The 22,945-nt window shown below is 40.0% G+C and overlaps 3 protein-coding genes across 8 annotated transcripts; 2 read left to right on the plus strand and 1 right to left on the minus strand.

Moving 5' to 3' along the window:
- The first annotated feature begins 803 nt into the window (after window positions 1–803).
- On the plus strand, window positions 804–12,984 carry itih2 (inter-alpha-trypsin inhibitor heavy chain 2). Its single transcript, XM_030440257.1, has 21 exons — window positions 804–1,028; window positions 1,769–1,801; window positions 2,062–2,100; window positions 3,537–3,709; window positions 3,782–3,886; window positions 3,967–4,129; window positions 4,763–4,870; window positions 5,811–5,939; window positions 6,032–6,148; window positions 6,902–7,070; window positions 7,157–7,282; window positions 7,390–7,571; window positions 8,282–8,467; window positions 8,561–8,700; window positions 9,814–9,986; window positions 10,071–10,226; window positions 10,306–10,419; window positions 10,504–10,702; window positions 10,791–10,963; window positions 12,333–12,450; window positions 12,537–12,984. Exons 1-21 carry the CDS (start codon window positions 933–935, stop codon window positions 12,682–12,684), a joined length of 2,847 nt encoding a protein of 948 aa, XP_030296117.1. The 5' UTR covers window positions 804–932; the 3' UTR covers window positions 12,685–12,984.
- On the minus strand, window positions 12,891–17,531 carry kin (Kin17 DNA and RNA binding protein). The gene is made up of 12 exons (XM_030440258.1): window positions 17,266–17,531; window positions 17,081–17,175; window positions 16,950–16,993; window positions 16,724–16,846; window positions 15,775–15,959; window positions 15,647–15,695; window positions 15,463–15,514; window positions 15,229–15,361; window positions 14,987–15,115; window positions 14,801–14,900; window positions 14,544–14,644; window positions 12,891–13,170 (listed from the first exon to the last, which is right to left on the minus strand). The coding sequence occupies exons 1-12, from the start codon at window positions 17,377–17,379 to the stop codon at window positions 13,111–13,113; spliced, it is 1,185 nt and encodes a 394-aa protein (XP_030296118.1). The 5' UTR covers window positions 17,380–17,531; the 3' UTR covers window positions 12,891–13,110.
- A 579-nt stretch (window positions 17,532–18,110) lies between these two features.
- atp5f1c (ATP synthase F1 subunit gamma) lies at window positions 18,111–22,739 on the plus strand. 6 transcript variants are annotated; one of them, XR_003986816.1, is made up of 11 exons: window positions 18,111–18,234; window positions 18,823–18,857; window positions 19,651–19,782; window positions 19,887–20,094; window positions 20,542–20,685; window positions 20,775–20,839; window positions 20,926–21,081; window positions 21,785–21,881; window positions 22,121–22,147; window positions 22,352–22,555; window positions 22,590–22,739. XR_003986816.1 is itself a non-coding variant. In XM_030440705.1 (10 exons), exons 1-9 carry the CDS (start codon window positions 18,194–18,196, stop codon window positions 22,125–22,127), a joined length of 885 nt encoding a protein of 294 aa, XP_030296565.1. In that variant the 5' UTR covers window positions 18,111–18,193; the 3' UTR covers window positions 22,128–22,147; window positions 22,352–22,739. The 6 variants fall into 6 exon arrangements, 4 of the variants coding, with proteins under 4 accessions (XP_030296565.1, XP_030296567.1, XP_030296568.1 ...); XR_003986817.1 differs by lacking the exon at window positions 22,121–22,147; XM_030440705.1 differs by having other exon boundaries at window positions 22,352–22,739.
- The last annotated feature ends 206 nt before the right edge of the window (window positions 22,740–22,945 follow it).

Here is a 22,945-nt window from a genome sequence, read left to right on the forward strand (position 1 = left end):
ATATGATATGTATTTAAAATGTATATATTTAACATTTATTACAATAAAACATTTTTTCTAATATTCTTTAATAATATACTTTAACATAATTAGCGTATTTGTCATTTTATACAGCAAATATCATTTGATATATTCAGTAATAAATTGCAGGAACATTATAACTTTTTGCACATGTGTCAATAAATATGAAGACGATACCAAATGAAAACATAATTCTGTGTCATCTCTTCATGTCAGTGTGGTTACAAAGTGAAAATATATGTTTAAATGACACAAATGATGAAAAAAAGTGAATATTAATGTATTATTTTTTACATAAATGGATAATATATTTGTTCTTTTTTCAGACTTTACATGTGATTTGTGTTTTTTACAGTTAAAGTGTAAAACAAAGCCACATTTTAACTGTAAACATTTAGTCAAATCTACCTGACAGTGAAAAACTCTTATTTTCAGCATCACAGTGTGACTGAGGAGTCATGAAAGCTTCACTCTGCTGCCACCTTGTGGACACTTTGGCACACTGCAGCATTTCTGAGGATATGTGTCACTAAATGTTTATCTCTGTGTATTTTAATGATATGTGGCCTTTTTTTAAAAGCTGCAGCCTCAACATCACAAACTCTGATATTTGTCTAAATGTGCAACATGTCGGTCAGTGAGTTGAAACAATCCTCTGTCAGATGTGTCAGCTGCTCCTCCTCACCCGGCCCCACAGGTCAAGTTTCAAAGTGTCCCTCTTCTTTCTGGGTTACATCAAACACAACAAATATTGACTGGGGGCCGGAGTCGATCAGTTCAGTGGATTTTAACCTTCAGTTCTCAGCTCGGCAGAAGCACCTTCTGTCGCCCACAGCGCCGTGTGATTTCTTGTATATGTGTGTGTGTGTGTGAGGGTGTGTGTGTGTGTTTGAGCCCACAGGCCTGGAAACATGAGGCGTCTGCTGCTGCTGCTTCTGGGGCTCGTGCTCCTCCGTCAGGGCCGCGGCTTCGAGTTTGTGATAGACGGAGAATGGGAGGACGAGGCGGTGAGTTGGAGGCTGTTTGGACTCTTATTGATCCTAAATCAAAGTAGGATCAAATACTGTGTAATCTATTAAAGAAAGCCAGAAGGTACAGGTAAATGCTCTTATTGGTTGCTGTTGGCCTTATTTTACTTATCGTACGGATGTAAAATTTAAAAACAACTTGATTCAAAGAGAAAGTTTGTTTTTTCATCTCAAAAGTTGTGAATTGTGCTTTAGATTATTTAAGAGCTTTTTTGTGTGCATGGATTTATTTCTTGGCTTTTAAAACTCACATAAAAACTCAACTTTGTGTCACAGAAGAGTCATTTTTGTCTTCTACAGAGTGAAAAACTTACGTGACTGCCCTTTAATGTTGCATAAAAACTAAAGGATTTAAGTCTCAGCTCGGCTGTTTTTACTCGATCGTAAAGTTTGATTTAGAAGTATGTTTGTGACTTCTGAGAAGTTTGACCAAATGTGATTTAATTCACATGAAAAACACTCAGTGACAGAAATGCAGAATTCAAGTTTTAGTCTTTGAAATTCCTGCGCTGACCTTTGACCCTTGAATCTCCTATGAAAATTAACTTTTCTCCTGCTGACAAGTTGTTTATTTAGTCCTTTAAATCTCTGTTGTCCGTCCAAATGTGACCTACATAACAAGAAAAACACAGAAAACTTGTTCTTGAATTGAGGAAAAACTGCAGAATCCACATCTGACTCATTAAATGTGACTTGCATCTTATTTTCTCTGCCACCAGTCGCATGTGCAGGACCACCGGGAGCGACACAAGGTGAGACCTTCCTGTCTTTTCTTATTCACCTTCATGTCAAGCTGTTTAAAATGGAGCACAGACTGCAGGTTTGCTTTTCTCATTGATGTCACAACACTCATCGATCTGTGGAATGCACCGCACTGACTCAGAAATCAACATCCTGATTGTCGTCCTGTGTCGCCTGAGTCTTAATAACAGCACGTTGTGGTTTATACTCTTCTCTCCTGTCAGAGTCTTGATTAAGACTGTGAAGCTGATGACTTGTGTGTGTTTTTCAGAGAGCGATATTGACCAGCGAGGAGCAGGAAGACTTTGAGGTACGACCCTCCGCCTGTTGTTGGAGCCCTCTCCACTGTGACAGAGTTTAACCTTATCTCACGGTCAATACGCCGCTGTTTGAAGAGATTCCCGTGACTGACGGGTTATTGACTTTGTTCTTGTTCAGCCTCCATTTTTTTTTTGTCTGTCTTGCTCTGTATATATTCGTCTTTAGAATTTCAAACTATGATGAGATCTTTCTGATTTTACATTTGATGAGAGATGAACTCTATCACAAAAAAGAAAAATCAGGGGAAATTTATTTTTATTTTATTTTATTTTTTTTTTTTTGTCACTCTGCTTCACAAAAAATAAGTTTCTCAGAATTCTTTTCTTTTTTTTCAGAAGTTTTTGTCCTGACATTTTTTTTTTCACAAAAATAAGGATTCTGCCCAAATCGTTTGTTTCTTCTAAAAGATAAAAAAAGATCCTGCTGCAAAGTTTCATGGATGAAAAATCTTTCATCTCCTGCCAAAACTTTTATTTCACTGTATTTTACAAAAATTTCCCCTGATTTTTTTTTTTTTTTTTTCCAGGAAAAAAAAAGTTTTTATGAAACTGAATGAAAAAAAAAAAAAACATTTTTAAGGTGAAGATTTTTTTTCCATGTAAGAAACCACATCTCCATTTTATTTTTATTTTAAAACTATTTCACCCAGTTTTTCATGAGACAAAAATAATTATCCTACACATTGTTCCACTCGGTTTGACCAAAAAAAAAAAATTCTCTTGGGAAAAAAACCAAAAAAACAGGAGAATTTTTTTTCCAAGTGAGAAACGAAGTTCCTGCCAAAACTTGTTTTTGAACTCAGTGTCCTCAGATTTTTTTCCTACTTCCCTTTTTTTACAGGACATTTTTTCTTTTCCTTCTGTAAAAAAACGTTCATGAAAAACATTTTTGGGAAACCAAGTGAAGAAAAACATTTCGGGTGAAATATTTTTTTTTTCAGGAGAATTTTTTTTTTCCCCAATAGAGAATTTACTGCTGAAACAAACATAACTTTTTTTTTTAACTTTTTTTCCTCATCACTTGTTTTAACTGGTGGAAGAAAAATAAGGGACTTAAAATGATTAAACTGATAATTTGCTGAAGTCATAAAGACAAGAGAGAAACAATTTAGATCAGACGTAGGAAATGGTCTCACTTTCACTTTACACATCTTGAACAGGGTCTCTCATTAAAAATATCCGGGGGGTTCACGCATACGAATGTCTAGAAGTCATTTCGAACAGTGGTCTCTCGCTTGGCAGCCATCTTGCCCAGCTGGCACGCCCCCGCCACCCCGTCCAACTCCTGACATTACAGTCAGCTTACAAAGGTTCAATCTAAACGTGATCTTGATTGTAGAAATTATATCTAAATTGTACATTTCCACCATTTCATTCAGACCACTGGGCTGGTTTTGAGTCAAATCACAAGACATTCTCTGTGCAGGCCATCCGTGGAGATGACATCACCGTCAAGAGCTACAAGGTGGAGAGCCGGATCACGTCCCGCTTCGCCCACACCACCGTCAGGAGCTCGGTGGTCAACTCGGGCTCCAAAGCCCAGAGCATCGGCTTCAACGTCCAGATCCCCAAACGGGCCTTCATCACAAACTTCACCATGTGAGCCCAGTTTGACGCAGTCCAGCCTCTTACATAGATCTTCCAGAGGTTTGATTTTCCATTTCGTTGCAGGAATGTGAACGGCATCACATTTATGGGCTCGGTGAAGGAGAAGACGGTGGCCAGGAACCTGTACGCCCAGGCCAGAGCCAGAGGCAAGGCAGCAGGCATCGTCAGGTACCGGTCCAGCCTCTCTGAGTTATAAACCTCAGTAGAGCTCAACAGACTCACACAGACTCACGCATTTCTGTTTACAGGGCGAACTCCCAGGACATGGAGACCTTTAAGACAGATGTCCACGTCCCTCCCGGCAGCAACATCGAGTTTGAGCTGCACTACCAGGAGATGATGCACAGGAAGCTGGGTGTCTACGAGCACTCGCTGTACCTGCAGCCGGGGAGGCTGGTGCCGCAGTTCCAGGTGAGAGCATCACGACGAGCTGTGTTTGCTTCTGCACTATGTGTTCTGTAGGGGTGGGTAAAAATATCGATACGGCAATATATCGCGATATTTGCCGCCCAATACAATATCGATTTTTCAACTCCAAAGATCGATTTAAAAAAAAAAAAAAAAGATTCATGTTTAGACGCGTTGTGAATGCAGTACGACTTCCGTACCTCCACTCCGGTAGGTGGCGCCGAAGAGCGACTCTGCTGTGCGGCGGGTGTATTTCTGTAGTAGAGAGAGTGGCTGAGGTCTTTGCAAAATGGATGGCAAGTTAACAACGCCTCCGAAATTTAAAGTTGACGTTTGGAAGCACTTTGGCTTCAAAGTTAAGAGAGATAGCAAGAACAACGAGCTGGACAAAGAGAATATTACTGCCCGCTGTTTTGAATTAAATAGTTTTGACTCAATTTGTCCTCTGATCAATATCATCTGTGTACGTATACAGGTACTTGTGTTTTAATCTTTATTTATATCGTGATAACGTGATACGTATCGTATCGTGACCAAAGTATCGTGATACGTATCGTATCGTGAGGTTCTTGCCAATACCCACCCCTAGTGTTCTGTCAGTCGTCCCTGACCCGATCTCTCTCTCTCTCTCTCCAGGTGGACGTGTACATCTACGAGCCCAAAGGAATCTCCACAGTCCGAACAACAAACACCCTCGGAGAGGAGCTGACACAGCTGATCAAACTTACATCGTCCAAAGACAAGGTGAGACCGGAAAACACCCAGAGCTCCGGTTACTCCACCAAGACTGAACACTTCTCTCTATTTATTTATGGAAATTTAAAACTGACACACCCACAACCTCTTAGTTGTAGATATTTAAATTTCAACATATATTTATCACAGAGGTCTCTGAGTCTGAGTCTCTGCGCTGGAATAAAGTGCAATAATGTTGAATTTTGCAAGATGATTCAGAGTTTCAGTGCATCTGTTGTTTAAATTTGGTTGTAAATATGCAGTGAATTCCAGAGTTATGACAGTTTTGCTCATCAACGTATGAAATATGACAACAAACAACAACAAAACTTCACCAGGTTTCCAGTTTCCTTGTATATAGTCATTTAATCAGTCATGTGACTGACAGATCTAAAAAAATAAGATTAAACTATTACTTTTATTTATCATAAATATAAGATTATATATGAATATCTGTCTTCAACTATAAGAAATTGAGGGGGAAATGATTTTAAGTACATTTTTTACATGATTTTTTTTCTAGATTCAGGAATTATTTGCCAACCAAAATTTAAACTTTGTTACAAATGACCACTTGATGGAGCTATTTCCATCAAAACTCATTTAATTTCATGACCAAACTTTCCTCATAATGAAAGTAATAAACGCGATAAAGAATTTTCTGACACTGAAATGTTTGAAAAATAACCAGACCTTTGTTTTATATTTGGTGAAGTTGTGTACTTAGTTTTCTCAAACGCTTTCATCAATGTTCAAACCAAGAAAAATCCATATTTATTTATCAAGGTGCATTTCATTAGGTCACCTGTTGCTTCAACTTCAAGGACGTCAGGGAGCGTAAATCTAAAACTTTAACACAAAAAAATGACAAACTGTGCTCTTAATATACTGAAACGTACCTCTATAATAATAAAAATAATAATAATGATGATTCCGTCTGTGTCAACAGGCTCATATTGTCTTCAAGCCCAACCTCCAGCAGCAGAGGAAGTGTGATAACTGTACAGGAAGTGCCATCGACGGCGTTTTCTCCGTCCAGTACGATGTGACCCGGGACAGCAATGCTGGTGAACTACAGGTACAAACACTCGTCCAAAAAACCTCTTTAATTAACTGCTTTAACATTGCATACAGGTGATGATCGCTTAAGTCTTCCACTGTTTCCTCCAGGTGTCTGACGGACACTTTGTCCAGTTCTTCGCTCCCGCCAACCTCTCACCGCTTCCTAAAAACATCGTGTTTGTCATCGACGTCAGTGGATCCATGTGGGGGGTCAAGATGAAGCAAGTAAGTGATGAAGTCAAGTTGTTGTACCGCACTTTGACCCTCCAACCGTCCTGCTCCGTCTCCACCCCTCCTCAGTAAAACACTGCCACCGTGTGGTCGCTCTGCAGATGGTTTTTTAAACCTCAAACTGCTGATTGTTTTGTAGTCGATTGTGTGATAAAACCAGCTGCTTCGTTATGGAGATCATCGCTGCTCAAGTTCATAAGATCTGTCATTTAGAAACGGAGGAACAAATCGCCACTTTTGTTGAACATTTTTATTCTAAGAAAGAAGTAATTTAGTGCATTACATATGCCGAATCAACAGTTGGGGACAAATAATTGAGAATTTGTCATCGACAGTTTTTCAGAGTTATAGAGTTTTCCCCTGACGTGATGACTCACAAAACGCGGTGTTTTTTAAAGGGAGGCTGGTGCTGATGTGCCGCCATCTCTAATTACTCACGCACAGGTTTTGCTCTGGAGGAGAGAGGTCTGATCTCAATGAAGGAGAACAAGAATGCATTAAAAATACAAGTTGGGATAGTTTATAATCTGGGTAATGTATTTGGAGACAGATTGGATTTTTAATATCAGGTTAAATGTGTTTGATTTTGATAACAGCTGAACTTCTGGAGCATTTCTGGAGTCTGAAGAACGTTTAAAGTGTTCAACAAACTTTTCCAGTTAAATCTCAAACATTTAATGTCTTTATTTAGATCTCAGGTAGCATTAAAACAGTTAAAAATTCCCTAAAAATACGTAAAATTCACAGACGGTGGAGGCCATGCAGGCCATCCTGGACGACCTGACCATCGACGACCACTTCAGCATCATCGACTTCAACCACAACGTGCGCTGCTGGAGCGAGGAGCTGGTCTCCGGCTCGTCCATTCAGATCGCAGACGCCAAGAAATACATCCGGAACATCAAACCCAACGGAGGTGTGAGGAAAACCGCTTCCTAGAAATGTTTGTTCGCTCTGAGAACTCGTTGTTAACGGCTTTATTTGACTGATCTTTGACCTCAGGTACCAACATCAACGAGGCTCTGATGAGAGCAGTCCAGATGCTGGTGAGGGCGTCCAATCAGGGGCTCATCGACCCTCGCTCCGTCTCCATGATCATCCTGGTGTCAGATGGAGACCCCACTGTGGGTAAGACAGTCTGACTCAGCAGCAGGAAGCTTTCTGATTGGTCGAACAATCTAAATTCATCTTCTTTTCACAACTATTAACACGCTTGTTCTGTTTGATTTTCACAGGTGAGATCAAGCTCAGCACCATCCAGAAGAACGTGAAGCGGGTGATGAGGGAGGAGTTCTCTCTCTTCTCGCTGGGCATCGGCTTCGACGTGGACTACGACTTCCTGGAACGCATCGCCATGGAGAACAGGGGCGTGGCTCAGAGGATCTACGCCAACCACGACGCTGCAGACCAGCTACGGGTACGACGACGTCTGGGAAAACTTTATTCTTCATCCGATTTTTCTTATTTTCCTCTAAAGTCAACCAAAAATGTGAAACTTCTTTGTTCTCTTGGTGAAAGTTGAATCAAAACGTAGGAAGTTTTCTTTTTTTTCTTCTTCTTTTTTTCTTTTTTTTTTTTTTTTATTTTTTTACAATTTTTTCTCCGTATAATTTTTGGGAAGGCAGAAAATAGTTTTAAAACTCCCCAAAAATTTGGTGAAAAAAATATTTTTCCCACCATGTCTCAATTCATAAACACAGGATTTTAATCAGGCATTTTGCAATTGCAACTTTTTTGTTCTCTTGGTGAAAGTTTATTTAATGTGTTTGTTTTGGAAAACTTTGGAATTTTTCACAGATTTTTTTGTTACAATTTTTTCCGCGTATAATTTTTTTGAGGGGGCAAAAAATAGTTTTTCAACCTCCGACAAATTTGGTGAAAAAAATAAAAATAAAAAAATGATTTTTTTTTCTTTCTTCACATTTTCTTTGCCCAACTCAAGGAAAGATAATCCTGGCAAAACTTTTTTTTTTCACTAATGCTCAATTCATAAACACAGGAATATAATCAGGCATTTTGCAATTTTAAAAAGTGGAGATAAAAGATGCAAGAAAAGAAAAAACTGTCAGAGTTGAAGTGTAAGAATTCCAGGTATTTTACCAAATTCTCCCGTCCGTCCCCCTGCAGGCGTTTTACAGCCAGGTCTCCTCTCCTCTGCTGAGGAGGATCACCGTACAGTTCCCGGAGGACACGGTGTCAGACGTCACCCAGAACCGCTTCGACAAATACTTTGACGGCTCGGAGCTGGTGGTCGCCGGGAAGGTGCTGCCGTCGGACAGCAACACCCTGACCAGCCTCACCACCGCGTCTGCCGTGAGTAAAATGAACAAATCACGTTTACAAGAAAATATAATATCACATGAGTCAGAAGTCCACCAGTGTCCTCTGTCCCGTCCCGTCCTGCAGGCCCGTCTGGACATCACCTTAGAGACCGACGCCGACACCGCAGAGCTGGACACCGAGCTGGCCAAGCAGCAGCACTCGTTCACGGGTTTCGCCAGACAAATGTGGGCCTACATCACCATCAAACAGCTGATCTCTGAAAGGTGAGAGGCTGCGTGACTGAGACCTGTTGAGTATGTAAGACCTGAAGGGCAAGTGAAGATAGATTTTTTGTCTGGTTGTCTGAAAAAAATATTCGGGAGCCTTTTTTTAATGTCTGAACCGAATGAAAATAAAAGTTTGTCAGGAGAAAATTGTTTCTTCTGAAAGACATTTTCTCCTGAATCTCTTTTTTTTGCTTGAATTAGTGTTCTCCTCAAATAAAGTGTTTTGTTTGCCTTCATTTCTTTTTTTTCTGGGTTTCACACATGAAAAAAACCAAATCTGTTGTTTGTTCGTTGTTTTTGCAGGAAAAATAAAATCGCTGGAAAGAAAAATTCGGATTTAGTTTTCACCTGAAAGAAATCTTCCCTTATAAGAAACTTTCTACTGAAAAAAAAAAAAATGTATTCGCTCGGTGTCTGAGCAAATTTGTCAATTAAAAAAAACATTTTTGCAGGAGAGAGATTTTTCCTGAGGAAAGTTTTTGCCTGAAAGAAATGTTCTCATGAAATATTCTTTAATTTGGTTTCATCCCAAAAACGTTTTTTCAGGAGAAAATAAATTTTGCCTGAAGAAAGTTTTCTTCTGAAAGAAATTCTCTCAGAAAATGTTTATATACCTAACATACTTTTTTTTTCTCTTGAAAAAAAATTTTTTTCTCCTGAATTATTTTCAAAAACGTTTTACAAGAACATTTCTTTCAGACTAAAACTTTATTCAGGCAAAAATTATTATTATTTTTTTTTTTTCATTTTGTGTCAGTCGAAAACAATTCAGGAGAAAAAACTAAATTTCAGGGGAAAATTAAATTAGATTCAATTAAAATCAAAAAACATAATTTGCCTGAAGAAATGTTCTTGTAAAGTGTTTTTTCATTTAGATTCATACCAAAATAATTCAGGAGAAAAAAAGTTTCTTCAGGAGAAAAAAATGTTGCCTGAAGAAAGTTTTCACCTAAAATAAATTAGCTTGAAGTGTCCTATACAAATGAATAAGTCCAGTATCAACTCGACCAGGACACATTTAGTTTTTTATACAAACATGGAGGACTTGTGTCTCCTGACAGTGAACACCTGTTGGTCAGTGTCTGACTGCTGTGCTGTGGCTCTCTGCAGGTCTCTGGCTCCAACAGCTGTCAAGAAGAGGAAGATAACTCAGAGGATCATGGCGCTGGCTGTCGAGCACCAGTTCGTCACTCCTCTGACCGCTCTGCTGGTGGAGAGCGAGGACGCCACAGAGAGGCTGCTGGCCGACTCCCCGAAGGACCCCAAGCACGGCTGCTGCTCAGGTGCCCGACAGGAGAGGAGCTCTTTTACTGATGATTGATCGTCCTCGTAAAACTGTGTTAAAAATCTTCTTCATGTGTGCGTAGGAGGAGGAATGGGAGGAGGCTCGGCGACCTCTGGTTTGCTTCCGGTCCCTGTGGTCTACCAGCCTCCACCCTGGGTCCAGATGACCACCACGGCCCCCCCGAGTCAGGTGGCGAAGGGTCCGGAGGAGTGGGCCCTGCCTCAACAGGTCAACTTAGGTAAGACACACACACACACACACACTTCTGCTGACTTTTATTAAATGGATGTGTAACCAGCTCCGTGTTTCTCACCCAGTGGATAACGACCCTCACTTCATCATCCACCTGCGGAGAAGCGACACAAACGTCTGCTTCAACATCGACTCCAAACCCGGTCACATTCTCAACCTGGTGTCTGACAGCGGAACAGGTAATACACCTGTATATATAACACTAACCCTGACAGAAGTCCTCGGTTTTTGATTGGTTGACCCTCAACTTTCTCGTCCCAAAGGTCTGGTGGTGAACGGTCAGCTGATCAGCTCTAAGAAGATGAAAAAAAACAAACTGAACACCTACTTTGGCGTCATCTCCGTCTACTACCAGCCTGATGGAGTCAGCGTGACCGTCGGCACTGACAGCATCGCCATGACGGACGGCAGGAACAACCACACCTTCACCTGGGGCGCCACGACGGAAATCATACAGGACGGGTAAAAACCAACACACCTTTAACCGCGCCGTCTGAACCTCGCTGCTTTAACATCAGGCTGATTTTGTCTCGTGTTCGTCATGTTTCAGTGTGAGGATCTCCATCGTGAAGAACTCCCACGTTTCCATCGTGATAAATAATAATATCCAGGTGATGGTGCTGCTTCACCGCGTGTGGAAGAAAAACCCCGTCAGTGTCGACTTCCTCGGCATCTACATCGCCAACGACAACCAGTACTCCCCTCTGGTCCACGGACTCATAGGTACGACTTTTTTTATCTGGAGAAATATTTTCTTTGTTTCTGCTTTTTCACAAAGTTTTTGCCTGAAAGAAATGGTTGCCTCGTGTTTTTTCATACAAAAATGTTTTTTTCTCAAAAGAAAAAAGTTTTTTCACGATTCACTATAGTTTTTACACAGGATTTTTCCTGTGACATTTTTTAAAGTGATTTTTACGTGAAAATGATGTTTTTCCAACGTTTTTTCACATGATTTTTCATGGAAAACTGACCTTTTTTTTAAAGAGAAAATTACATTTGTTTGACGAGAAAACACACGAGAACAATTTTTTTACTGAAGAAAGTTTTCGCATGACAGATGTGTTTTGCAAGAAGTGTTTTAAAATAAAAAAAAATCTTTCATGCACAATATTTTCTACTTCAAGAGAAGAAAAAAACAGGAAAATTATTCTTTTTGTCAGAGAAAAAACAAAACAACTCCGGAGAAGTTTTGTTTTGATGTGTGAAACTGACGGAAAAGAAAAGAAATAAGTTATTTCACAGGATTTTTTCACTTTCCATACGAGAACTTTTTTTTTTTCCAACACAATGTTTTTTTTCATGTGTGAAACAGTGGAAATTTTTCCAAGGGGATTCTTTTTTTTAGTTTAGTTTTTTCTTTTTTTAATATCTCATTTCCACACGATTTTTTTTTATATAAAAATGTAAATGTACTTTGAAAGATTATCCTGGCTCTTATAATTGCAATCAAAATATACATCAGACAAAGTTAAATTAGCTTCTGCGATCATAACTCACTGTTGGAAAACTTTTTTTTTTACTTTAAATACTCCAAATTCAACATCAGAGAAAAATGAAGTATCAAGAATAAGACACATTTTCTTCTAGTTGAAGAATTTTTTCATTTATTTTACAGAACATTAACAGTGATTGTACACAAAACTGTCCATACCAGAGGTACAAAGCCACAGGAGAGTAAAACCAGAAAACTTTTAATGCATAAATATATATTTTTTGTCAAAGTGGTACAAATATCTTTGTGAAACCAGCCCCTGAAGCAACACACAAAACTGCCAACAAGCTTTTTTTTTCTCACACTCGACGCCAAAATTACACTTCTAGAAATTTTCTGTTTCAACACGTTTTTAAAAGTACCAAAATTCTGCCAATAATGGATATTTTGAGATGTTTGTTTCTGGCAGATTTAATTGGTATCTAAGACGCAGCCTTGTTGAAGTAAGAAAAACCTTAAAAAAACTCACCACTACAGTGAAAAAGGTGTTTAGTAGCTTCGTGTGTCAGGATGAGGACGACACTGAATCATTCAGTTACAAACAGAACCGTGCGCTGGTTCATTTGCAGCTGAACACGTCTTGTGTTTGTGATTCTTCAGGGCAGTTTTCTAGAGATCCTGAGCCGGACGTGAGCGTGTCCGACGTCCACGAAGGAGTCGACCCTCTGAAGCGAGAGGCCACCATGGAGGTGAAGGGCAACAGGCTGCACGTCACCAGGTACGTCTGAATATAAATGACTTGTATAAAACTGATTTCTGAAGCGTTGAAAGATTCGTATTAAAGCTCGTGTGTTTGTGTTTTAGGGGCTGGCAGAAGGACTACAGGACCGATAAGACGCACGGCTCAAACGTCGACTGCTGGTTCATACACAACAGCGGGAAGGGCTTCATCGACGGCCACTACACCGACTACATCGTCCCCAATCTCAACAGCTTCCTCCCGACGCTCTGAGCAGCCGGAGACACATTCGAGTACCCTGTGCTGCTATAAATCCCCTGGGTCAGTGAGCTGAGACGCAAAATGAAAACAAAGCGAGTGGAAAACTGAAGCCAGAAGAAAAGAGGGGACGACATGAAGACGTTTTGGTGTCTACATTTCCTTTTTAAAATGATAAATGTTTCCTTCTTTCCTAATTGTTTTCCGAAGAACACCAGGAGTCACTTTTGTTGAATTTATTAGGAGAAAAATGTACATCTGTAGCAGTGTAAAGATCCACTTGAAAATCAATACAAAATAAAAAAACTAATTGAACAAATTGCTCTGTGATTATTTGTGTGATGCATTGTGGGATATGTGTGTGTATATGTACAGGTGACTTTTAGGGAAGTTACTCTGACACAGTAGAGTCCCTGAGATTAAAACGGGGAGGTTGTTGGTTCAGGCCAGTTTGGAGAAATCCTCATAGGCGATGTCGACCCTCTTCCCCTTCTGTGAACCCTGAAGATGAGAGAAGGTGAAGCTTTAAAGATGAAGGGTTCATGCAGCTTTGTAAAAGTGAAATACAACACTTTCATGATGACTTTAAGACAGAATCAGGAGGATAACTTTTTTAAACTGCATGGATCAACATAAAATCAAGAGAATAAATCGCCTGAAAAAACAACAACCTGAGAATTATTTTTTTCTAAATGTATGAAGACAAAAAATCAGGAGAACTATCTTTCCTAAACGTAGTGAAAATGAAAAAGATAAAGGGAATAGATTTTTTAAACCACGTCATAAACAAAATGCAGTTGACTTATTTTTTTTAAACTGCGAGAAAAACAATAACTATACTAAGAGAAAAGCTTTTTAAACTTGCATGGAGAAAAATAAATCATGATAACTATGTTTTTAAACCACATCAAAAAGAAAATTTCGCAGAATGTTTTTTTTAAAAAACTGCATTAAAAAACTAATCATGTAGAATAATTCTTTTAAAACCACTTGGAAAAAACAATTAGGAGAATTATATTGTTAAACTGAGTGACAAACTACAAACATTCAGGAGAATTTTTTTTATAGCCGCCTGAAAAAAGAGAAAAAATAAAATTTTTTTTAAAAAAATCAGGAGAATTTGTTTTTTTAACTGGGTGACAACTGAAAAATTGAGTATACTTTTTTAAACTGCAAAAAAAATAAAAAAATAAATGTGTGAAAAAATAAATCAGGAGATTTTTTTTTTTTAACTGAGCTAAAAACAAATGTTTACACTGTGAGAAAAGAAAATAAGGGGAACTTTTTTTTTCTTGAAAAACAGAAAATTTAGGAGAATAATTTATTTTAAACTGAGTGAAACAACAAAATAATTCAGGAGAATAATTTTTTTCAAGTCTGAACCTGAATAAAAGTTTGGGCAGGTGAAAGTTTTCGTTTTGAAATTGTGTTTATTTCATGTGTGAAACAGTCTGAAAAAAGTTTTTTTTCATTTTTTACAAGATTTTTTTTTCCAAGACAATTGTTCTTGTGTGAAGACGTGGGAATTAGTTTTTTCCACAGGGAATTATTAGAATTTTTTTCTGAATTCTTTTCAATTTTTTTTTTTCCTCCTGAGTTTTTTTATTTTTTTTTATTTTTTTGTTTTTCACAAATGGATAAAAATGTAAAGTACTTTGAAAGATTATGCTGGCCAAACTTTTGTTCCCCACCAGCTCTCAAATCATAAACACAGGAGAGAAAACAATTTAGATCTGACTTAGAAAATAGATCAACAGTAAAATAAATGTGAACACCAGGTTATGTTGAAATCCATACAGTTTAAACAATTTTCAATTTACACCGCAGACGGCACAGTTTTTGGCAGATTTGAGAACAGCCCAAGAAATACTCACAGTTTCGAGTGTGAGTGTAGCGCTGAAGTTCTTTTCGTCTATTCCCTCCAGCACAGCCTCGACATCTCTGTACGGTCCGTTCAGGATCAGAACCCGTTTACCTGCAGGAGGTTAGAAACAAGATGAAGAGGAGCCGATATTGAGGTGTTCCAACCTCCAGTTGTTGATCAGCAACCTGGGACAGTTTGGGTTTTTAAGTGTGTATGTAAGGTGGTCGGCATGAAGAAATATCCCTTCAAACGATCTTTGTGGTTTACCTGGTGCAGGTATGACCGTCTCCACATGATTCTGGTCCAGCTTCAGTTTGTCTCCTGAGTCGATCATCTTCACCACCGCTGCGTATTTGTCTCGCACCTCCTGTGACAACAAACAATCACAGCTATTATCGACACGTCTCTCACATCAACACACTCTCACGACAAATAGATGCTCAGCATCGTTACCATGACAACACCCTTCTTCTTGTGGTACTTCTCTCCGAGTCTCTTGGTGACGACTTTGATCACGATGTTTGGCTGCATCCAGTAATCTGTTCGGACCGCGTCCAGCTTCTTCTTCTTCCTCGCCTCCATCTGAAGAAAAAAGAAAAAGAAAAAAAACATTCAGTTACTTTCAGAAAAATCAGCTGGAATGAATAATAATAAAATAAACGCAGACAGAAAAGGAGAAAATACATCTTCTCTACCTCCATGATCTCCTCCAGAGCAGATTTCTTCTTCTTCTCCGAGCGGGAGTCGGAGCCGGCGTCTTTCCTCTTGGTGGACGATGACGCTGCTGCTGCTGCAGCTGCTTTGAGAGCGCTGGCACCAAGAGCAGAACTACAGGGAAGCAAAAACAACAGTGTCAGACAAAATAATTTAATAACACCTGCCTGACAATCAGGCTGAAAAATCAGCAACCTGCACCCAGACTTCTGTACCTGGGTTTGGACGGACCGGCGACACATGCAGAGGCGCCCAGGTTGAAAGCAACTGCAAAAAACAGGCATAGAGAATGAAATCTAACATGACATATTCAGTATGACATCCCAAAAACATTTGGATTTCACTTTAAAACAGAAAATATTGGTGTTTGTCTGAGATCTCGCCGTTTTATTTACATACTTTTTTCTTCCTCGCTTTCTCGTTTCAGCTCGGTGAAGACGGGAGTTTCCTGCAGATGAACAAAATATTAAATAAATGTGATCTTTATTCACACACTCACAGCTGAATCCTGTCCCGTCGGCACTCACCTCGATCTCCTTCCCGTCGCGGCCTCTTCGGACCTGCTCGTTGATGAACTTGGCGCTCCTCTCCTCGTCGTCCAGGTCCGCCTTCTTCCTCCTCGCCTGCTCCTCCTGGAGGCGGATGGTCTCCGGGTCGCGGTCGATGTACTGGACGTACCAGCCTTTAGGGGTCTCGTCGACCTTACAGAAACCTGGCAGGAACATCCAGCGATTAATAAGTTCATATCCATTTTTGAGTTACTGCCATTGAGCCAGTTTACGGTGACTTTCTACACAGCTTTTTACTTCCTCCACCACATTTATGTTTGTCTTATAAGAGAGGTTCCCTTCAGATTTCCACATCTTTGTGAAGGGTAGGAAACATGTCCGAATGGATTTCAGTAGGGGTGTGCCAAAATATCGATACTACGATATATCGCAATATTTCGTCTTGAGGTACGTTATCGATACACTGGCGCCAAATATCGATATTTAAAAATGTAAAAATGGTGGCCCACCACCACCATTCCTCTTCGGAGGACAACTTTATCTTTATTCAAACATTGGTATACAACCAAATAAAATTCTAAAAAATTGTTTAAGCAGCTCTGAAACCCACACATATCGATATTTAATGATAGTTGTAGTCAGTGTGTGTGTGTTAAGAAGAGTCACTGTGTCATTCATGTGAAATTGATTGACAATGTTTTGACATTCCTGTGAAATGGATTCAGTGCAGTCAATAAATTCTGAATTTCTTCAGCGACACAGATATCGTGATGTATCGTGGATGAAATTTCTTGCAATATACCGATTATCGCAGAATCGCTGTATCGTGATATTATCGGTATCGTGGCATATCGGATTATCGTGGCAAAATATCGTGATAGTATCGTATCGCGAGGTACCTGGTGATACCCAGCCCTAGATTTCAGGGAGGAAAACCACCGTATACATTCAGACCGTCTCAGTTTACCTTCTCTGCCGAGCCACTTGGTGAAGTCGGTGAGCGTCTCCCACTGTGTGGAGTTCATGTGGACGTGCTCTCTGTCGCTGATGTATTCATTGTAGACGATGTTGTTGTGCACACGTTTGGTCCCTGCAGGTAGAACAAAGAAACACATGAATCAAACTAGTTTCCAGATGCTGCTGCTGCTGTTGTTGGACAAACATCTGGATGATGTGAGAGAATCAGGACTCACCGAAACGTCTCCTGAGCAGCTCCAGGAACTCATTTTTGAACTCACTGGGAGAAAAAGGAGACAAGAGTGAACCCTGAAGCATAAAATACACCACAAACATGCTTTTCTTTCTTCTTCACTAATGAACTTACTCTGAGAAATAGTCCATGAACTTGTTCGGGTCCTCTGAGGCCAGCAGCAGCTGCCTCTGGTGGGACTCTGACATGCAGTGACATTTGAAGCCGTTCTGTGAACAAACACAAAACACAAATAAGATCAAAAACATCAACAGCAACAACAAACACATCGAGTAACGCAGATTTAATGGACGCCTCACCTCATCTCGACATTGTTTCTGACACATCTGACAATACCACCTCAACTTCTGGAGCCCTTTGGATTTTATCCTGTTGGCTATCGCCTTTGGGGACAGAAAATCTGCTTTTCCCATCCTGGCGAACTACAAGACACATAAAATGTCTGATTTTAATCGATAATTAACACTTAAATGGCGAAAAAAAGTCCACTCGGTTAGCGGCTAATCCACAAACATCCGCCGAGGTAAACAGCTTCCGCGTGTTGTACGTCTTAACCTCGCGAGAAAGCTGAAAACGCGCGATGACTATAGCTGCGTTCACTGACTCGTGTATTGCTTGTACTTTACACAATGATCGATATGATTTATGAAGTTGTTAAAAATGACTGTACTCAGCCCCAGTTTGTGGCTCCTATGTCATAATTGTATATTGATTAATGATGCAGAAATGATTCAATAGGCTTTATATTGTGTGCTCGTGTGATTTCTTTGTGATTTTATATGAATTGCCACTGTGACAGTGACATTTCCCTCATGCAATAAAAATCTGGCAGTCAGATGTTGCTACAGATTTCTCATGAATGACGCTGATATTTGAATGTTGAAAGACTATCAAACTCTGAATATGAATACGCAAAAGCAAAAATTTGCATGAGATTATGAAGTTAAAGTCTGGAGGAAAATTAAACATTTGGTTGGTCAACCAAACAGCAACTTTACATAAAGAAAAGCAACATATTGTTTTATATTAAATGACTTCAGAGTGGCAAATTCAACATGTTTAAAAAAAAATACAAAAAGCACTTCAAGGGTAATGTTTGTTGTAGGTGACGTGTGTGAACGGCAGCTTTACGACATTTCCGCCAGTCCGTGAAGGCAGCAATTCTTCCATTTTGCCTTTAACTTGCGCCTGCGCAGTCCTGCGTGTCTGACCTTCATAGGAGTAATCATGTTCGCCAGGACCAGCGCGTTGGTGTTCGTCCCACAATGGTAAATTAAAACATACTTAACACTTTCACAACAATCTTATATTTCACATCATCTATATGTACTTCATGTGTATATGTAATGTGAAGAAATGTGTAGCTTCTTGTATGTAATACACACAGTTATTGGATGCAAGGGCATGCTAACGTGGAGGCCGCGGCTAATGAATGACAGCGGTGTGCTGCAGTGTGAATGGCTCGGCAGCCGGCTACAAGCTAATGCTAGCTGTGCTGACATTTACTTGCTGAAGCGTCCTGACATTGTGGGGAGAAGCTAGTAAACATCTCACTAATGAATGACTGAGCACATTATGCTTCTACATTGTCTACACACACAGCAGTGACAGCGATGTCTTTAGCTAGGGGCTAACTGTCAGAGCTTTTTCTGTGCACTAAGTTATGCTAACGGATGCTAGCGCGCTTGCACAGCTAGCTAGCAAGCAACAAAATGATAAGCTCAAGTTCAATTCAACAGAGTTCATCCTAATATGACGTCAGCTCGTACTGTTAATGTCAGACTTTGTTTATAATGCTGTTACATGTTGGTAATGCTTGCAGCTAAAAGCTAACATGCACTATATTCTGTTCACAGTGGGCAGGTCAGGAACATGGCAACCTTGAAGGACAGTAAGTACTTTTCTATACTCCCCTCACAATATGTGAAGAGAAGAGCACAACAGCATGTTACAGACTATAACCCCACACTGGTAACACCCCAGAAGCAAAATCTGAACTGTCTCTGCAGAAATCTGGCACATGTTGAGAGAAATGTCAGACTCGATGTCTTTCAGAGGGGTTGCCATGTTTGGTTTGTAAGACACAAGCTGCAAAACATGGCTTTAGTGTCTTTGATTAATCCTCTGCAAAGATTTAAACGCAAGCTGATTATTACTAGTTTACAATAACATGATCTTGACTAGAAGTTACCCATTGCAGTCTGTTTTGGTGGAAGTTAAAGGAGCATGCAACCAACTATTATTATCAATATTGATTAATTATGTGCAGCTGATTATTTTTCACTCTTAACAGATAAATGATGTATAACATGTTAGAAAATCGTGCAGAAATGCTTCTCACATAACTGACAAAGCGAATAAAACAGCAAATTCTTACATTTAATAAGCTGCAACCAGCAGATGTTTGACGTATCTGTACAGAAATGATTAATTGCGTATCAAAATATTTTCATTTTCTTTCAGTCAGACAGAAATAAGCCTATCCTAGTGATTCACAAAAGGTTGTTTGGGTTCAAAGTTTGCCTGGTTGCCGGTTTAATAAAGGATAATCATGTTGCCAGATATGTGAATGTAGTTAAGTGTGCTTGTAGCATATACCATATTTACTGTACATCTCCCAAATTGATTGTTTAATCCATACTTGCTGTCAGACTGAGTAATATACTCTCCTCTCTTCTCTTCAGTCACCATCCGGTTGAAGTCCATCAAGAACATCCAGAAAATTACCAAGTCCATGAAAATGGTGGCCGCTGCCAAGTATGCTCGTGCTGAGAGGCAGCTGAAGCCAGCCAGAGTCTATGGCTCCGGTGCTCTCGGTATGTGCCTCCATATTGTCTCTCACTTTGTCTGAGTCAAGTGTTGACATTAATTTGACTCTGGACTGAGATTTCCCCCCCCGTTTCCTCTCTGCTCCCTCCAGCCTTGTACGAGAAGGCTGAGATCAAAGCCCCGGAGGAGAAGGTCGCCAAGCATCTGATCATCGGCGTGACCTCTGATCGTGGTCTCTGTGGCGCCATCCACTCCGGTGTGGCCAAGAGCATCAAGAGCAAGATCGCCAGCCTGACCAGTGCTGGCAATGAGGTCATGGTGGTCAACGTGGGAGACAAGCTGAGAGGCCTGCTGCACAGGTAGGATCAGAAACAGACATGGACATGAACGACATGAATCAGGCCCAGTGTTGTTGTTGTTGTTGTTTACCCAGCAGCTGTTAAGTTGATTTCTCTGTTTAGTAGTGGCAGTTATCGGATGATATTAAGATGTTATTTTGTGTTTTTAAAGTTTGAGGGGGTTCAGATTAATTAACTGCTAATCAGATTTTAGTTTCCCTGTTGTCATTGCAGGTAAATATCACATGCATAGTAGTTATTGACATTTTTATTAATCATCTCTTACGCTCAAGTTACTCATATTACGTAACTTTGCCAGCAACCAATGATTATTTTCCACTGTCGATTAATCTGCTGATAGTTTCCCAGATTAATTAGTTCTTTGGTCTGAAAAAGTATTTCTTAAATCTGACGGGCAGTCTTTTAAAATGAGCTGTATACCAGTAACACCCACTGTTCCCCCTCCAGAACTCATGGAAAGCACATCATGCTGAACTGTAAGGAGGTTGGCCGTAAGCCGCCAAACTTCGGTGACGCTTCGATCGTCGCCACCGAGCTCCTCAACTCTGGATACGAGTTTGACCAGGGCTCTGTCATCTACAACAGATTCAGGTACGATACTTGTTCAACTTGTTTTTCTTTATCTGGAGTTGTTTTAAAACAGGATTCATCAGGGTTAATCTCCCCTTTCTTTGCCGCAGGTCTGTTATCTCATACAAGACGGACCAGCAGCCTTTGTTTTCCATCGAGACGGTTGCTAACGCAGGTAGTGTCGGCTCTCTCAAAAGAACTTTTACACATCCTCAGGCGTCCCATCCAGAAATGTACTGAATATATGTGTTTCGTGTGCAGAGAGCATGGGCATCTATGATGACATCGATGCTGACGTGCTGAGGAACTACCAGGAGTTCGCTCTGGTCAACATCCTCTACTACGCCATGAAGGAGTCCACCACCAGTGAGCAGAGTGCCAGGATGACTGCCATGGACAGCGCCAGCAAGAACGCCTGTAAGACTCTGCCTGACATATTTATGAGCGTATACGTAGTTTCTCTTTATACGTGAGCATTTATCCTACAACTCTGTTGTCTGATGGGTTGGAATGATTTTCTCTTGTGGAGTTAAAAGCGGTTCTCGATTTTATTGTCATTTATTTGGCAACATTTCCAAACATTATCTGAATTTTAGCTTCCCGTGTGACGAGCTTCTGTTTATCAGTTGTCATTTAAAAGAATTATGATAATTGTGGGTTTTTTTATTATTGAAAGCTCTGGTAGCTTGGCTTTACATTTCTATAATCAAAACAAATTAAATGATTGACAACTGTTGCAGAGTAAGTTAGTTCCTGTAAACATGCAGCGATTAATAGCTTATATATTAAAAAAAAGGATAGTTGTCAGAAAATTGTGAAAAACATAAAAACAAACTGAGACTGAGCTCCAAAATCTAAATATGCTGAATTTACAACCGTGTGAATCGGAGAAAAGCAGCTGAACCTCAAATTTGAGAAGCTAAAATCAGTGAAAGTTGGAGCTCAGCGTTTCAATCTATTATTCAAATTGTTGGACATTTTTTGCCATATTGATCGTGTAGCGTACAGATTGTAACATCCACATCTGGTTGGGATTCAGTTTGAGTCGTGCACTCAGGTTTTTCTCCTCCAACATAAAGTGTAACATGTGACTCTGACCGGTTTCTCTGTCGCTCTCCAGCTGAGATGATTGACAAGCTGACCCTCACCTTCAACCGTACCAGACAGGCCGTCATCACCAAGGAGCTCATTGAGATCATCTCCGGAGCTGCTGCGCTGTAAGTCTTCTCCCGTCCTCCCTTCATTTTCAGATTCTCCTCGGTGACTCATTATATTCCTCCATCACTCTGCTACCTTTTCTGACCTTTTTTTTTTTTCCAAGACTTCCTCTTTATTTCTCAAGATTCCCTCTCAATCGAGCGTGTCTATTAAATTTTTCTAAGTGCTGTCACATTCTCTGGTGACTAATTCTCCTCTCTGACCTAATCTGCTCCTCCTCACCCTCTGCTGAACTCAGGAACTGAGGCGTGTTTTAACAGAGGAGGTAACAATGTAGAGACAGACCGTATTGTTAGATCCCTTCTGGGCTAGTTTGGTGTGAAGTGAGCACCATATATATTCTTTGATGTGATAGTCTAGAAGCCCTGTAGGTGTCCAGAGTATCTCCACAGTTTCCGGCTTGTTAAACTAAGTTTGTTTAGCTGTTTATGTTCGATGTCCTTAACTTTTTTTTCCTTTTTCTTCGCAGATAAACGAGCCAGGTCTTCGTTTCCATTAACTTTAGCTCTTCGAAACCTCAGGAGCGTCGTGTCCAGAGTCTACGAACATTTGTGCTTCTATTTGTATAAATATATGGAGAAAATAAACAGTCAGATTCCTCTTCTTTCATCAGCTCCTGTATCTGTTTTATTCCCTGACAATAAATGCTAATGAAAATGAATGTCGGCACTTCACTTTTAATCCAAATGTGTTACTCAAACGCTTTGACTCATGAGTCAGTAATCACGTTGTGTTTCTGTTCAGATGATATTAAAGATTTCACGTGGGTTGTACTGTCGTGTTCACATACAGAGGATGGACAAAAACAAAGTAGAAACACAATTGTTCATTCAATAAATGCTACGTTTGTGAAGCCAGTGATGGTCTCAGTGTTTTTCAGAGGTTTTGATTCAACTCTTTTTGAGGCTTTACATTGTGGTCGAGAGGTGACAGTTGTTAGGGATGCTTGATAAATCAGATTGATATCAGTGGACACATAACTCCGTCTGGCTATCGGCCAATTTTCTTGGTCAGTGCGACACATCCCAGGTCTCATTACCTCACGTAAAGGTTAAGTACACTG

Source organism: Sparus aurata, chromosome 14, assembly GCF_900880675.1.
Source record: "Sparus aurata chromosome 14, fSpaAur1.1, whole genome shotgun sequence".
Lineage (NCBI taxonomy): Eukaryota > Metazoa > Chordata > Actinopteri > Spariformes > Sparidae > Sparus > Sparus aurata.